This window comes from Merops nubicus, unplaced genomic scaffold, assembly GCF_000691845.1.
Source record: "Merops nubicus isolate BGI_N331 unplaced genomic scaffold, ASM69184v1 scaffold8937, whole genome shotgun sequence".
Classification (NCBI taxonomy): Eukaryota; Metazoa; Chordata; class Aves; order Coraciiformes; family Meropidae; genus Merops; species Merops nubicus.
The window spans coordinates 36,711-55,083 of NW_008622286.1; the positions used below are offsets into that span (position 1 = coordinate 36,711).

At 39.7% G+C, this 18,373-nt stretch overlaps 1 protein-coding gene across 1 annotated transcript in view; it reads right to left on the bottom strand.

Annotated features, from left to right (window-relative positions):
- Positions 1 to 3,317: 3,317 nt before the first annotated feature.
- The window catches only part of PDGFD (platelet derived growth factor D), a gene marked incomplete at its 5' end in the record, with an annotated part of 61,189 nt that continues 46,133 nt past the window's right edge, over positions 3,318 to 18,373 (bottom strand). Inside the window, 2 exons of the mRNA XM_008944731.1 lie at positions 3,318 to 3,452; positions 15,047 to 15,261. Coding sequence (XP_008942979.1) covers positions 3,318 to 3,452; positions 15,047 to 15,261 — 350 coding nt within the window. The remainder of the gene's footprint in view (positions 3,453 to 15,046; positions 15,262 to 18,373) is intronic.

The following is an 18,373-nucleotide window of genomic DNA, read 5'->3' on the forward strand; positions in this document are numbered from 1 at the left end:
TGCTGTAGCCAAGCCTGTTGGGGCTGAGAGCAGCACCAAGTCCGGGAGAGTGCTCTAATCTGGCTATCAGAAATGCTGTGCTGCTGTCACGCTGCTGCTGCTGCTTCTCAAAGAAGCTGTCAGCTCTTCCACCTCGAGGGCTCAGACTCTATTATCCCAAAACTGCACTTTGGTACTTCCCTGATGCCCCTGGGAATGACTGCAAAAACTCACAAGGAGATCTCGCATGGATGGTGTCAAGTTGTGGAAACGTCTTCCAGTAAATCACAGGTTCATCTGGATTCTAAATAATCACTCAGAGCGTCTTCTTTCAAAAGCAGTATTTATTTTTTTCATCAAGATAAAGACACATTACATACTGTGTAAAGTAAAAAATACTGCTAGGAAAGCTGCATCTAACTGTGATAACAACAACAACAACAAAAACCAATCTATAGATTGCACTTGAGAAAGTTGGCTTTATCCCAGAAAAATACAGTAAATAAAAAGCTAGTGAATGGTTTGAAATCAGGAATCTTTCTGAATTTCCTTTGAAAATGTATTTATTTTGGTGGGGTCCAATTCCAGCAATAAAAATGAACCGTATAAGTTTTTTTAATAGCTTTTCTTTTTAAGTTAAAATAGTATGTAAACAACATAAGAATTATTGCATAGACAAAGGAGAAAATAAAGGTATGGAAAGGCATCTCTGCCATTTCTGCTAATAAATTAAGTTTTTGTGGTATTTGGTTTCATCATGGACATTGCAGCTTGTTATTCAGGTTTTGGGGAGTTTTTCTTAGTTCACATGCATATTATGACACCCACACTGCAACATAAGGCTCATCCCTGACTCCTGCACTGGCCAGGAGCATGCTGTCTGTATGGCAGGCATGAAGCAGTGAATGGTTCCATTCATTAGTAAGCGGCCCAGGAGTAATATTTTAAATTTTATGACAATTTTTTTGTTTGCCCTATATTTAAGAACATAAACCCAACATTAAGCAAGAGTAAAATCCCTATTACACCAATCGCTTTTTACTTTACAGCTGAATTTCTCTGCTGGACCCTGGCATCCATAAAGCCATATGAAACTGATGTTTCCTACAACCAATGTTAACTACAAGGACAGAGTGCTTAGGCATAATTCCGTCAGGAATACACATTAGAGTGCACTGTCTCAAAACCAATCAGTACTGCCAAGGTCTCACATGCAAATTTCTTCCAAAATTAGCTAAAAATTATGGAAGGGCTCTGTCAATCTTGTTATTAAGCTAGAGAGAGAAAAATAATTAAGTGTTCTTTAAACAGTTCTGAACTATGAGACAAAGCCGACAATCTTTGGTTACAGTGCTGTTCTTTTAATGTGACTTGCTTTGAAAACTGATGAATCACTTCCCAAGTCAGCATTCAGGAGCATTTTTAAATAGACATCTGGAAGTCAGAGAGGAAAAATTAATATAAATAATAAAACCCCCACACTTTTCAGGTCTCAAAGGTTAAAGTACAGGAAAGATAGTAACACAACATTTCTAAGGGATGTTTCAGTAACGTTTTGCTAAAATTATAAAAAAGCACTTATAAAATACTTGAGCTGATAAAGAGGGTAAGTCAGAACATTAGGGCATTTTTATAACAAAACTGTAGATCGCTGAAACATACTGGCTTGAAGGTTCTCAAAACTATATTATAGCACATGCCAGTTTCCACTAACACATTATTATTGTCAAGCTACTTCACTCTTTCAGAGAGACAGAAACACAAGAAGGAACACAAAGAAGATGAAATGATGCAGCCTGTGTCTGCTATTAAATATAAAACCTCAGCCGTTAAACATGCCACCCCATTCCCTCTGTTATATTCATGATCAAAACTCCAATTCTTTACCAGACTTAAATCTGCCTGCATTTTATACTTTTGGAGCAGCATTTAAAAATCTTTAAAGCTAGTTTTGAAGGATTCTTTTTTCCTTTTTCAGCTAGAGCACTTTCATAATATTTAAAAAGGCATAGGAAACTATGCTGTAGCTTTTAAAGTGCTTATTTTATTATGAGGTGTTGTTTAATAATACTCTTCCAGAAGATAATAAATGATGCATTTTCCATGACAGACATTGCTTAATGAGTTAATATGCCTCAGCAAAATGCAATCACAAAGAAATTCATTGCCAACAGTTTAACTGTGGCAATACACAGAGCTGAAATGAGACAACTAACCTCAGATAACTAAGATTAATGCATATATGACGAAGTTATAACAAACCATATTTAAAAGAAACAAACAAACCCCAAACCAAATAACAGGAATTAAATCTCAAGCACAGTTTTGCTTCCCAGTAACACAACTGCAAAAAAAATCAATATTTTCAACAAACAAGTTCCCTGTCTTCATCTCCTGCATGGGGAAACATGGCACTCCTTGAACAGCAGTGAGGAGAGTGCAACGGGAGGGTTGTCTTTCCCTTTTCATGGAGCAGGAGCTCCTCATGGACAACTGTGGACAGTTCTGGGCAAGAGGCAGGAGTCCAGTCCAGGTAGGTAGAGACCAGAATCAGCCCACAGGGATTTATCTGGGGACCTGGAGAAGTGCCTGGCTGATGGCTCCTGTGGAGTCACCATGGCAAAAGCACCAGCCTCTGAACCTCCCTACCGTCACCAGTGTCCTGGCTTGTGAAAAGCATCTACTAATTTCAGCACACACTTTGCTCCAGTACAGTGAGATTTGACTTTAGTGGTGTGCTATTTCATGCAGTGATGGATTTTCCTCTTTATAACTCTCTCTGTTGGGCTGGAATGCTGGGAATTTCCCTCTCAGAGCAGGATAAACTATTTTACACTCATACAGGCTCAAATTCTCCCCTCCTTTATACCTACAAAACCCTACTGACCATCAGGAAAGCTGAGCAGGTAGAAATGGCAGCGGAATTTGAGTGTAGGAACTGGTGAGGGAGAAACAGAAACACAAACCATTTCATTTCCAGCTACTACAGATACCTACACAACTGGTGTTTAATGCCAGTGGGCATTCTGCGCCTAAGGACTGCAAGTGAGCTTTGAAACTCTCACCCCACAGAATCTAGCTACAGATAACCATAATCCTATATTCTTGGATGCTGATACATAAATCTATGATATACCTGCTTTTCTGCCATGGTACTAATCAGAACAGCTAGGCTGAAACACAGCGATCATTTTTTGCTAATTGCAAAGGCAGGCTAGTAGCAAAGTTCAGATGATTACTGAGTAAAGGTCCTCTGAGCAATCCTGCTTAAAAGTAAATGTCCAGTAAGATGCAATTAGTGTGTCTTGGCTTTTTCTTATATTACTTTATATATTTTTTTATCGAGGTGGTCTTGAACTGCAGATACAATCACAACGCTCATGGTGATCCAGCTGTATATCTACTAAGGCCATGTTGTTCCTGGTTCTGCCTTTTCTTCTGGGATGCCCAGCCTCAGGGATGAATTTCAGCACCTGGGAGGATCAACAGAAATCCACTGATTAGAAAATGTTGTCAGAGATTTGAGGATGAGAGTGTTTGGGCCCTGAGGGCACCAACAATCCTTAGTGGTCCTGACCAGTATTAATTTTACATGTTTTTGTTTTACTTCCACTTTTTCTTTCCACTTTGTAGCATCCTGCTGTTCTGTTTGTCCTGGAGTTTTGACAGATTGTATTATTTCCTACATCAGGTATCTTTATATCATGCAATTCCTCGACCCCATCCAGAGTTGCTCTTTTGCATGTGAATTATCAAGCATGTTTTCTTTGGCTCATTTTTGCAGTCCCACACACATTTGAATTGCTCTGTCCATTCCCTCACTTGTGTAATATTTCTGCTCTAAAGAATAAGGAACATTTTAAATGCAATTAGAAATTTCTGAAGCACATGTCATTAGAACTGGTCTGTAAATGAAGGAGATGAATAGAGCTTGTGCAAAATATGTGTCAGATCCCATCAAGTCTCTCTGGAATCTGATTTCAGTTGGCTTATCTTAAAAATTCTGTCTCAATTTAAATAATTTCTTAAAAATTTAGTGTGAATTATGTGAAAAAAAAAAACAAAACCAAAACCCCACACAACCCCCCCCCCCCAAAAAAAAAAAAAAACAAACTAGAAAAAATTTCCTAGGGAAGTATACATCTTATAAGAGATTTCAGAAAAAAATATCTCTAGGTGAGATAACTCTGACATGCCTAAAAAAGAGGGTTGTAGGTTATAAAGAAAATGAAAAAGAGGCAATGAACACAAGTTGCAACAAAATAATCCAATTTGGGTAGACAGAAGAAAATAAGAGTGGTTAAACCCTCGAGCAGGTTGCCCAGAGAGGTTGCAGAAATCTTGAGGATAGTTAAAATTAGCAAGACAAGTCCCCAAGCTACCTCATCTAACCTCAAGATTCTTGCTTTGAGTGGGAGATTGGGCTAGATGACCCCTAAAGTTGCCTTCCAACTCTTATTATTACATGAATCTATGACTCCCTGAAAATGATTTTGTGGATAGGTGGAAAACAGCCATAATGTTGCTTCCTATCTAATCTTCTATGACGGTGTAAGTATGTAAACCATGGACTTGGAATAGCTGAGGAGGTATCAGTCTGCAGGGGCACGCTTTGCCAGCCCACCATTGGAGGTTGAGTTGTCATGTAAGAGCTCATGCCCACTAGCATGGGGGTAAATATTCTGTTTTCTTTCATTACTTTAATGTTGATGGGCCTACAATAGTTTAAAAAAAGAGATATTAATTTCCAATTTTTGCCTTGAAGCTCGAATACTAGTTTGCATTAGGTACAAATCAGTTAAGACTAAGAACATTTTAACTCTCCTACAGTATTTTTCTTCCCAGATCTCACAGCACATTGCACAGAAAGATATGCACCATTGTCAAACTTCCAAAGATGGAGAATCTGAAACTGATTTGCTCAAGGCTCTGCAACACATCAGTATAAAAACTACCAGTGGTGTTATATGGTCCTTTCCCTTCCAAAATTACTTGTTTACTGATGGGGAGCAGGACAAAGAGAAAGCAAGGCTGCAGCTCCACAGCTGGTGGGCCAGTCCTGGCAGGTGGGCCAGTTCTGCTCTCTGTGGCCTCAAGCACTTGAGCTCGGAAACCATGCACCTCTAAGGTACTAGAGGTAACCACCCCACCTCTTGGCAGGCTGTTGTCACTCAGTTAGCTTGGCCAAGTGACTGCTATATCAACTAGATTTGTCTTGCTTGTTCAAAAGATGGAGAGAAGTCTGTCTTCTCTCCAACCTGCCAAAGCCACTGGTCAAGTGGGAATTGGAACCTAAACATCTTCAGTGTTTCAGCCTGAAAAAACCATCCACATTTCTGCCCTGAATAACCAAAATATCATAGTGTTACTCAATTAAAGTACTTTCTGTAATTTGACTTCGCAACCCCATACAAGAATTGAGAGGGAATAAGGGACTGCACATGATATCTACAAAGTACTAGCAATTTCAACAGGATTAGAAAGTCACAAAAGTAAGTGTGAATGATTTGGCAGAGGTTAACCATGGATGCTGTGCATAGCGGGTGGAGAAGGGTAGACAGGGGAGCAGCCTTCAGGATGAGACCATCTGTTCTCTGCCATTAATGCCTGGAGGACAGGAAATGCAGAGACATGTCTTCTATTTTCTTTTTTAATACAGCAACAAAATTATAATGTATTTAAATTGAGTTCAAACACTGACTCTCTCAATATATGCAATAAATCCTGATGGACACTCGGACAATTCACTGCACCACATTGTCATCCAAAACACAGAGGAACTGAACCCAATGAGGTCAGAGCTGAAAATAGACCACATCTTCAAAGATGCTTTTTTTTTAAGAAAACATACTTAAAAATAAAGTACAGCTGCTGATGCTGAACCCAAGATAAAATTCTTTAGTTAAAGAAGACTTTAATCAATATTGGACAAATTCAGATGATTGGCACTTTGCTGCAGGATCATGGGTACATAGATGTGCTTTTTCCAACTGAAAGCAAATTAAAGTCTACAACGGGATGAGAAAAAGGATGTGGGCTGTATTTAAGCTAACAGACCTCCTGACAGCTTGGGGATTTTCCCTTGTGTTTTGTATTGAGAAACATGAGCACAGAATATGGACTTTGCTGATAAGAGTAGAAAAATGAATTGGCAGACACTTCCCCAGACGAGACAGGAAAACATTGTTTGAACAAAGCTGAAATTACAGAATCATAGAATGGTTTAGGTTGGAAAAGATCTTTAAGATCATCAAGTCCAACTGTTAACTCAGTACTACCGAGTCCACCACTCAACCATGTCCCTCAGCACCACACCTACACATCTTTTAAATGCCTCCAGGGATGGTGACTCAACCACTTCTCTGGGCAGCCTGTTCCAGTACTTTACCATCCTTTTGGGAAATAGTTTTTTCCTAATGTCTAATCCAAGCCTCTCCTAGTGCAACTCGAGGCCATTTCCTCTTGTCCTATCACTTGTTACTTGGGAGAACAGACTGACCCCTACCTCGCTACAACCTTCTTTCAGGTAGCTGTAGAGAGTGGTAAGGTGTCCCCTGAGCCTCCTTTTCTCCAGGCTAAACAATACCAGTTCCCCCAGCCATTCCTCAGAAGACTTGTGCTCTTCACCCTCATCAGCTTCACTGCCCTTCTTTTGACACACTCCAAAATCTCAATGTCCTGCAATTAGGTGCCCAAAACTGAACACAGTATTTGAAGTGTGGCCTCACCAGTGCCGAGTACAGGGGGACAATCACTTCCTTAATTCTGCTGGCTACACTATACCTGATACAGCCAGGCCTTCTTGGCCACCTAGGCACACTGTTGGCTCATATTCAGCTGTCTATCAACCAACACCCCCAGGTCCTTTTCCTCTGGGCAGCTTTCCAGCCACTCCTCCCCAATCCTGTAGCGTTGCAGGACCTGGCACTTGGTCTTGTGGAACCTTATATGATCAGCCTTGGCCCATGAACCCAGCCTGCCTGGAGCCCTCCATAGGACTTCCTTAATAGCTGATCACAGAAGTGATGTTCAAAGCTCTCTGTCTAGCTCCCGTGCAATAGTTTCAGTTTCAGGTTAATACAATCAAATTGAAAAGAATCAGGAAGGAAGGCCATTTCAGGTGACCACAACAGCTGAAAGAAAATCCTTCATTCTGAAAATAGCTGCTGCTTCTTCTTTACTTGATCTGGTCATTAAAGGTAAAGAACTACTTTATTCCTCCTTTACTGATGGGATCAGTATCTGTAAGAAAATATGGATGTGAGGAAAGTATGGAATGCTCAGAAGGTTTGTTTTGTGTGGGCAAAAAAAGAATAACCTTGCAGTTTTCAAATTAAAGGAACATTGTCTGTCAGTACTAATCAAAATGTGGTACCTCAGCTGTCCAGATCATTGCCTAACAAAGAGCATATAACTACAGTCATATCCCTCTCATCAAACACTGAATTAATTATGGTCATAAAGCTATTAAAGCAATTTAAAAAAAATCAAGACAAAGGACAAAGCTTCTTAATTAGATTTGGTGTTTATAGGTAATACAAAAAAAAAGAGTACTGGGGTCTTGTAGAATTTCTTGTACAGACAGCTCCATAGGAGCACACCAGTATGCTGGATGGCATTTTACTTTGTAGACATGGCTGAGCATCTGAGAGGTTTCAAAGTGAAGTGACTTTGGCCACTGCATAATTTTCCTTGGGGTCAGTGGTGAAGGAAATACAAAGAAAATGCCTACATGCATTTCCCTGCCAGGAATCTTGCTCTTTGACTGTGTATTGAATTTGGGTGCCAGCTTCTGAAGGACTCTTTAAAAGAGAGAACAAAACCATCACAAAAAACAGTATCTAGGAGCTGAGGACAGAAAACATTGAACTGGAATTAGGGCACACTTGTTTGAGTCAGGCCAACTCATCACCTGGACAGCCCTCCAAAGAACTGTGTCATTTCCAGCCCGTTTGAGGACATCAGAAAATGGCTGCCTTTCCAGAAGATATACAGCACAAATTTGGGTCTTGTTTTAGAGGCAGCAGGGTGCTCTCCAGCAGGCTGTGGAGCACAGGAGGTTATAGCTGCTGGCCTGGCAGCACCTCTAATCCCAGAATATCTGTAAGAACACTTCATGACCAGGGGCTGAGGAGAGCGGTGATGACTGCTGGGGAAAGGACCCACAGGGAGATAGCATGTTCACTCTGATCCCTAACTAGAATTTCTCCAGTAGAAGTAGCAACAAAGAAGTGACTACAGAGAACGATTCACCTGAAACACCCACCTCCGGTGGGGCTCTTCTAACTAGGAAAGGAGCCCAAAGTCTGGACTCACAGCTTTAGATAGGTAGAACCAGATGAGGTGAACTGCTCTTTCCATGATGTGCTGATACACCAAGCCATGTATCATCATTTACCTTTGAAGTCAGGCAACATTTAGCCATGACAGTCCATGATGGCTGATTTCTGTTTTAATAAAAAAGTAAAGAGTAATAGGAGACCCAGTCAACACTTCTTAAAAATAATTTTTAAAAGGCTATCTGGTTGCTCATAGCTATTTTTTACTTATTATCATTTACTTATTAGGAACAATAGCAACATTCTTTGTTAAATTCTTGACCAGTAGTTTAAACACAAATAGAAATGTGAAGCCTCTCTCAAAAACTAGTTTTGTTTTTTTTTTTTTTCTTCTGATTAGCTTAAGAAGACCACCCATAATCAATAACATGACTCTGGCTTACCAAGTGTCTGGTTAGCTTCACATTCCAGTGACGGAGGATGGAGAGCAACTCTGGATGCTATTTTAGACACTGAAACTTGTACTTTGCAGAACTTATTTTAAAATCCTGCTATGCAGCATTATCTAATCTCCTTCTGCTCATCTAAAAATATCATCATTCTAGCATGCAAACCAAATTATATTAGTCTGAGATTCATGAAAGAGGAAGCATCAAAAGTGCAAAACATTCAACAAAGATCCAAGTTCTGATATGGATGAAAAATCTTACTCTGCAATTTTAAAAAGTTATCTAATCCAAAGGTCACACACAGTTTAGCCGTGCTCTGAGCATAAGAAACCAAGCATTAACTGAATGTGGTTCATAATTTAGCACAAGGACCTTTATTCTAGTCAGAACATAGCCTAAAATAACGACACAGACCCAAAGCTGTATTCTTTCTTAACAGAGATAATTATAGGATATAACATGAAAAAAGAGTTTGTTCAGTGTCAGCATTAAAAATAAGGGATTACTAAATGTAGAAGGGATTATTGATTCTATTTTTTATTTGTATGAATAAGAAACACCTGTTTTTAACACAGCAAACATAGGTAAACAATTTTAATTGGCTTCAAACTCAGGATCTGAAACAGTCACTAAAGCTATGAAGTTTCAGATGCATGTGACATCAACACGACCATCACTTTTGGTGATCTTGAGCATTATGGCTCCAGCTACTGCTTTTTCACTGACTAGATACAGGCGTTCCCCCTTCCCAAAAAGTCTCTCTGCCCAGATATGTATCCCAGGATGTCTCACATGCTTAACTTCCAGATACCTTCCCAAGAACTTTCATTTTTCTCTAGTAAGAATGGACCTTTTTCCTCTCACTGCACCTCTGTGCTTTCTCTGTTCATCCTGTGACCTGGCAGTCATTTCTGACTCATTCTGTTTCCTTGTACTTGCATTTCAAATAAACCCCATTGCTGCTTCTTGTATAATATTTCTATGCATAAACTCCTATGTCAGGTTAATTGTGTGCCTTTTTTATCATAACAGCCTTTTATCTCTTTTATACATTTACTGTAAAACCAGGACACAGCACAATCAGACCATATTCCTTGCACGCTGGTTTGGTGACATGAGCTCTTTTTAATCCCTTAGCAAATTTCCTTTGTTCTATCAGCAGCATTTGTATCAGTTTTGCCCAATTGTCTTATGTTTCCTAGTGTAAAGTCAGGGTGAGAATTATTGTCTGCTCTCTCAAGTGCCTCCTTAAGGTTTGTTTCTCATTTCTCTGAAAAAAAAAAGAAAGAAAAGAAAAAAGAAAAAAAGCTGCCACAAGGCCAAATTGTATTGGTTACATTTCTGAACCCCATTGCAACAACTCCTCTGTCTTACTGAAGCCTCATGTTATCTTTTTATTTTCTCCCCTGTTCCCCTGGTCTTTTGTCCCCAGTAATATTTCTTAATGTCTTGTTTTCCCTTTACAGTGTTGGGTCCAGTTAAAGCTGTTTCTATGCCCCAGCAACTTGTGCAAAGGCTTAGTATTGTCTAGGTACTCTGGGGTGCCTGCTACCTCTCTCAGGGCAGCAAAAGGTTCTAAAATAGCCACCCCAACACTAATTTAAACCTTGTCGTTGAGAACTAATTGCATGCATACCCTGCGAAGGCACCAGACAAGCTCCAGTCAATATGAAACTTGAATGGAAGTGAAATACTACAAACAGGGAGCATGGAGGGTGGAAGAAGCACCATATAGACAATGAAAAATGCATCAGTCTTTACAGGAGATGCAAGTAAGTAAGTAAAAGATGTAATCAGCCTTCGCTGCTTTGCTTTCTTCTTTACATGTCTTTTATCTCTATTGCTCAGCACTGTGTTTGTGGAGGTTTATACACTCTGACAAATTCTGGTTGCTACCTTAAGAGCATTTATTCCTCTCGGAAACTCATTTCACATTTCATCAGTTACAGCAATGAGATGGGAAACCGGTTTCTTGTTTCTCTGTGGCATGTGCATGCTGGGCAGATGGCACAGCACTAGCCTGAGCTGAATGGAGTCCTGGTCCGAGTCCCCCCACACCTCCTCTAGCCTGGGCAATCTCGAGGTTTAGACCCCCTCTCTCTTTAAAGAGAGGCTTCAGGCATTTAAAAACCCCCTGCACTGCAATGGAAAAAACACTTTCATTTCAGCTCCCCTTTAGCAAGTTAGACAGCACTCTACAGGACCATTAGATTAAGGTGTGCTGCATCTATTTCCACGTATTGCTTTGTCTTGCCCTGCGACATAACTCAGGATCACTTTTAGTAGGCTGTGTCTGAGAGATATTTGGAGACACTGCCAGCATTTGGCCTGTTTGGTTTGCAGGGTTCATGATACTGTGTGGTAAATCATGAGTATTTGTCTATGAGCTTCGCTCTCAAGCAAACCCAGAAGCTGTGGAAAACCACACAGCATCACAAGACTCCTGCAAAAATCCCCTACCCATAAAAATCTGTTTACCCAAGTTGCAAACTTGTTTACTTCTGGAAACTGCTGAGTATTTTGGTAAAGTTATGGCAAACCTCCAGGTTATAAAAAAGACCTGAGATCTCATTATTAGCATTTCCCAGGGTAATAAAGAAAAAGATATGCCTTGCCGTGGCCTTCTCATTTTCTCCTCTTCCCTGCTGTTGCATTACTTCTTACAATCGGACATGACAGGAAAGAGCTGTACAGTCTGTTCAGGGAACTGGAGCAGCACTCACAGCCTGGGGAAATTAAAGGCTACATGCAATAGCTATTAGTCCTGTGATACTAGGAGGGAGTGCTCAGTGATGAGTTCACTGTGAGGCTTTGAATAGGAACTAAGGGGAAACTCAAATACATTAAGAGCATAAGAAGAAGATAGTCTTGAAATCTCTCTGGACTAAAAGCCTCTCTATCAACAGACACTTTGGCTATTAGTGTCCCCACAGCTGCCAGCGTGCAGCTACTCCTGCACTGCAAGGCACTGGCTACAAAACCAAAAAAAAAGAACCAATTGCTTCTTTAGAATTTGCCTGCCTGTCTTTCTCACCCAGAAATACGAGGGAGCTGAGAAAAGCCAGACAACTTTTAACTGATTTCCAGTTGCATTTTCACTGTTGAGAACAAGAACATCCATGTGCAGGACAAATAGCTCTGCTGGGTCCAGGAGCTCAGCAGATGCAGCTTCAGGAGAGCAGTCAGGCAAAATCAGCCTGGCAAGAGAAGCAGTCTGGGGTCTGCAGGATTCAGCTGCAGCTGCTACAAGCTTCTTTGCTCATACTTCCTTCTGGTGTCTTTTGCAAGTAAATCAAAGTAATGGAGACTTGTCTTTAAATCTGGCCCACATTCTCCTTCAGCAGAAAGCAGAGATTTTTAACCAAATTGCAGTGCTGGGGATTTCATAAACTGTGAATCTCTGTCCTTCATTATGCAACAAAGGGCTTTTTGGTTAGAAGGTTTCAAGCTGGCTTCAAAAGGGTAAACCAGCTTCATGGTTCTAAAATTGGCATGTTGAGAGGCCCCTCCTCAGTGCCTGTACTGCCAGCCATTTAAATAAAATAAAGTGTTGAAGGAGAATAAAGAATAAAACTGATTAGCTGTGCATAGTTAGTAACAATAATAAAGTGGAAAATATTTTGGACTAAAATTAATGGACACATCTTTAGTATGTCATACATGAATTTATCTGCATGACTTCCACTCATGCTAATGGGAGCTACTTGGCTAAATTTCTGCTCGGTGAGCTGTTAATTCATCCCTAAGGGATTAAGTTTAAATTTAAACTTATAAAAGCCATTTAATGTTAAAGCTGAAACAGTGTTTTGAATTCATATGGTTTTCAGAGAACAAAGAAGTAGTGAAATAAATTAGCAATGATGTATTAGTGTGAATATTCAATTTCCTGAATTTAGTGGTTAATTTGGAGTAGTCGTAAGTTGTGACTTCCTGGCTCTGACCAACATCTGTTTAGTGTGATATTCTGGTTAGTGTGATATTCCCAGCACCAGATACCCCAAAACACCTGATAAAATATGTGTGATTAGAGAACATGTTTATAATCAGCATTTTTTCCTAGATACTGTCATTAGTTGACTTAAGTTTTGATACAAAAGTGACCCAACATTCTTTAGCTTATATTTTACTTCTAGTTCTCTCAGAATCCTTCTGATTTATGGACCACTCATATTTGCAGGTTGAAATTCTGTATAGATTTATTGTACAAAAAAAAAAATCAAATTCTTTTTACCATTTTAAATCAGTTCCTTTTCAGTTTCACTCTTGTACTTTTCTTAAGGAAAAGATTATTTAGGAAGTAATTTTCATTTAGGTACTATTCAATATTTTCTTTCTTTCACTGTGTCCTCTCATTCCCATTATTATTTTTTTTTTCTAAATGAAATTAACCCAAACTTTTGAGCCACTTTCCTTACAAATGTTTTTGATGTGTATCTTTCCCTGTATCTCTCTTGATGTATGTTTTCTGCTTCTGTTTAAATTTTCTACTCCTACCTATATTCTTCTAAGCACCGACAGTCAAAATGCATGTCTGATCTGTCTGGCTGACTGTTCACTCTCTGAAGGAGGTGCCATTCTCGTACAGCGTTTTGGTGCTCTATAAATATTTATTCATACATAAGGCATTCCAAGCTCATTTCATCAGTTCATAGTCATCTAGGTGATTTATACCCATTAATTTTTTTTCCAATTAACTTTTCTACCTCTGAGATAAGGCTTTCTGCTCTGTAATTACCAGGGTCATCCCTTGCATCTTGTTTAATATTAGATAGAACATTAACTGTTCTCTGGTCCTAGCTGATGTGGAGTATGTTGTAATCTGCAGTTAACCGTGAGAAAAAAATCTCTTACTGCACTGCTCATACTGAGGCAAAGGTCCGACCTTCAACAGCCTCCTGCTACTGCAGCCCTAGGGTCTCCCAAGTACAATACATCCCACAACTGTATATCAATGTATCTCACATTCTTGTATGTGTGGTACAATTCTCAAGTATGCCTTTACGGTATGAGCCCACATCACATCCAGCTTTAAAATTCCATAAAGTTCATTTCTACTTGAGACTTAAGCCAGTGGTAAATAAGGCCTTTATAAGAGATATGTGTCAGAAATAAGGTTATTGCATGCAGCTACCTACTTCCAGACAACTGAAAGGATAATACCAAGTAACCTTCCTAGATATGTTCATTTTAGTGAACATTGTTCACATCTGGTTCTGAAAATATCGATTTAGAGGCAAGAATATAAAATGTTCCTTTTTTTTTTCCTGTCTAAATGTGTTCTGAATGGATTAAAAATAAATATAATGGACACTGTTGTTATGCAAATAATTTGTCTTACTGAAAAAGTGATGAATGGGAAAAAAGCTAGGGCCAAAAAATTCAATTGCTTTCTACACATAATAAATCTGGAAAAGAAACAAGTTTGCAAGTGACTTAATTGTAATTTTGAAATATAATCATAAGTTTAAAAGATATAGCACAAAACAAGAGGAAATGCTGTCGAATGTCTCAAGGAACACGTCTCTCTGTTACTATAGAGAAATTTCCAGTGGTTTATACATTCCTGTTCAATCAGTCCTTCACTGGCAAAAATCAGTGCCATGTAAACCTCATTCTTGCAGCAAAGTTCACTAGGGTGCTGTGGTAGCACCCACACAGAGAGATAGCCAAAGTTGTCTCCAACTTCTTCTAAATTGACATATCCATAAATACCTGTTAACTTCTCTTTCTAACACATACACAACCTCCTTCCACTCTGCTCATTCACCATTTCCAAATGCAAATCACTGGGTGATGTTGTGACATTAAAGAGATTAATATTAAACGTTTAAATTCAGGCCTTCCTGCAGGTGTGCATCTCCTGTGGCTGACTACAATAGAAGGTATAAATGCTGCTCCATCATGTACCAAGCTGGTACCTAGTATGGACAGCAAGAGCAATGTCATTATCTAAGTCTAGGCTTCATTCTAAGGCTACCTGAACCTGTCTGAAGCCTGAGCAGATCCTTCACCTCTGGAAAAATGGTGACCACAGGGGCATTCCCTTAAACACTCTTGTCTCTCTTGAATGATAGCATTTTTGTCTATGACACTTCACTGCAGTCAGTGATTTTTGCCCATTGATTTTTGCCCTGCAGCTCCAACGTGACAATCTACATAAGCATGATAATGTAACATGATATACTACAGTGATAATGTAACGTGATTCAAAGCATGATCAATATGCCATGATAATCAACGCAAGCAGCACACACGGCTCTGAGACAAGCCTTCAGCACCCACATAAGCAATAAATACCCAAAAGAAGTACTAAAGAAAAGAATAAAAGGGTGGAAATACCTCATGGTATTTCTTCACTGTCTTCCCTGACACGCAGGTGCAGGATTTCCAGCTCGACGTCCCACAGCCACAGTTCCCTCCACAGCGCTGGACAAGGAGGCAGCGGGGGAAGAAAACGACGCTTGTCAGCTTCAGCTCCTCCCTTAAATTGACAGAGTAGTTTCTTGGCGTGCAGCTGTAACGTTTCACATCATCATTCAACCTGTCCAGGTCAACTGCAATGCAAAAGACTTTTTATTAGCAGGGTTAGAGTGGGACCTCCCTATGGTTTATACAGCTCCCCGAGCAGTCAATAACGCAAAGTAATGTGGCACTGTTTGGAAAGTCTGTGAAGTATAGGAGTGATTGCTGAACAGATAAACATAAACCCACCAATTTTAAATCATTACACGTGTCCATCCAGGCTCTCATCCTGCTCCCACTGACTCCCACTGCAGGGCTCCCACTGACTATAGAGGTAAAGGGAAAGTTTGCAGTAAAATACTGGCCTGAAAGCGGGAGACTGGCTATTTTATTTGCTTTGCCACTGATCTGTTGAATCCTTGGCTAAGAGATTCAACCTCTGCTACTCTTCTTCTGTCCTCTGCTTATACCTGGGTTACCTAAGTAACCCTGAGTTCTTTTTTTGTTATTATGAGCTTAAGTCTCTTTGCCTAACTGCAGGCATGCAAAAAGTAAACGCTTTAAACAAGGCTCTTCCTGTGGTCAGTAGAGAAACATCTTTGGAGAGTGATTGATCCCTTCCTGGCAAGGGCATTTAGGAGAGATGGCATGACTTGCTTTCTCAACTAGTCTGTATTGTTCATGGATAGACTATAGACAACTCTCTTTCAGATGGAGAAATTAATCTAAGCAATATTAATTTCAGTTGGTAAATGCTACTATATTAGGCATACAAAGAAATACAACTAAAACTGATGAGCTTCAATGAACACCAGTAGTTGGTTCATGTTTAAATGACTCGTATCTCTGTGAGATGTATCATGTAAGCAAGTGGTAAAGCAAATCATAAAAATAACTTATGGACTATGAACTGTAAGTTGAAGTGCTGTTTCTAGTTTTAGCTTGTAAAGCTAAACCAAACCAAAACAAAAATCCCTTCCAGAAATACTCTTCCTACAATTGTAACAGATATAAAAGTAAAAAAAATAATGAGTTATATTTCTATAGAAGTTTTCTGCTTTCTTTTTCTTTCCTGTTGTTTTCTTTTTTTCCTCAGGATTTTTAGGAACACGAACTAAGTGTTCAAAACTCAATAATTCATTCAGGACTGGAAGATGTGAATTTGTATTGAGTTCCCACCCTAAACAGTATTTGCTACTAGAAACCTCAACAGGAAAATAGGAACTCCTCAAATGAGAACTGAGATAGCCTAGAGTTTGTGAACATAGCAGTTTTTCATGGGCATGTTTAAAATCTCAACATCATGTTTGCTTCTGAGTGCACCTGCTCTTGTGCTTCATTACAAACATGTGAAAACCTCCAAGAAAGACACTTCATACCTTCTGTGAGTCAGTCTTTGTCAACATCACGGAGTAAATTGTCAAAGAGCTGTGATTTGTAAATATCGTGCACCTTTACATTCTGGCCTGGAGATATTCACAAGGCAGATATGCAGGAGGCAAGGCTACATAAATGCCATGAATGCTGTTACAGAAAATCATAGCAGCTTCACTTTTCTCACAAGGTGCTAGCTCAGTCAACTGGAATTTGCAGATAAATTGGGATTTTATAGCGATTGTGATACATCTCACCATGAAATCTCAGTGGGACTCTCCAGAGAGCTAGCATCTCTCCAAAAGAGGTATAGATCATCCTCCTGATATAAGCACAAAATCAATGGGGCTGCTGGTATACTCGTGCACTGGGAGAAAAATGCATTCCAAATGTCCACAGCCAGACTTAGAAGTCCAGAGAATATTGATTTCTTTGTTTTAACAGATGGTAGTTTCTTCTCTGCTGTCATTCTCCAAAGCCACCCCTTCTCATTGCAAGCTCTCAGGCTAATTCTTCTTGCAGGATAGTGTCCCCCACTCCTCTAAAGGTTCTCATCACAACCTGTGCCATCAGCTTTGCTTACTGCTAAAGCAAAGAGGTATCTGCCTGCTATTCATTTCAGCCAGTTGATGTGAAGGAAAGATTAACCAAAGGAAGAATAGGGCAGAAAATATTCTGTTTTCATGATTAATGAGAAACCTTGAGGAGAAAGCCTGCATCATCCACACTCTGGCACTGCAGCGATCCAGCAGAATGGATACAGATATAAGCAGGCTGTGGGCTAGGATGGCGTTTGCTGATGGTGTATCTCTAGAGTTAGAATAAAATGCTCAAAGGCTTAATTCAGCTTTAATTCAGCTGAAGTTAACATAGGAAACGAGGCTTCCAGTAACAAGCTGGTCATTAAAGAGGTTCCAGACCCAGGTCACATGCACTGACATCTGTGTCAGGAGAAGATGCCCAGGGGACTGAACAAAATTTGCTCTATCACAGATGAAATGTCCCTTCAGGCTCAACAGTCCTTCTTCCTGCATCGAGCTGATACCTATTATCACTGCTGCGTTATCAAGCCAGAAATGAGTCTTTGTAACAAGACTGGCAGAGAGGGAAAGCACCAGCATTTAAAGGAGCAGGGTGGGAGGGCTTTCCTGCAGCGAGCATATTATAGCCATCACAGTGTTACACATATTAGCTGCAGTACTTAAGCTGCTCAATGTAAATGGCAAGGGGTGACCTGGCAAAGGGCTTTCACTGGAGGGAAGGCTTTGCTCACTCGCCTTCAAAAGCCTAGTTCGGATGACTTTCAGAAGTCTTTGCAGGATCTTTTAGTCTGTAGCTGAGTCAGTACTGTGGAGAGCTGTTGACTTGCTTGAAGCATAGGAGGGAATAACCAGATAATTAGGATATTTTTTTTCTATATACAGTATGAAGGAATCAGCTGTTTTCAATGATGGCTCAGAACTTTCTCTGGAAGCATTCTTTAGGAATTCTGAAATTAACCAGTACCAAAATACATTTTATTTAGTCTATTTTTCTATGATGAACTATATTTGAAAAACCTATGGGAGATTTTCCAATGAAAAAAAAAAATTGCAAGAATTCTCCTTGCTATCATAATCAAGGCATTCTGATACTGACAGTAGCCATTTTCGGGACCCCCATATCCCAGAGTTATCAGTTAAGATGCAAATTCTCTGCACTTTGCCATATGTCAGGTATCAGAGTCCAGGCTGAAATGGACATATAAGGTCTTATTTTCATAATGCTGAAATCATGACAATAAATAACCTCAAGCAGAGAAAGAAACACTAAATAAAGGGTTTAAGAGAT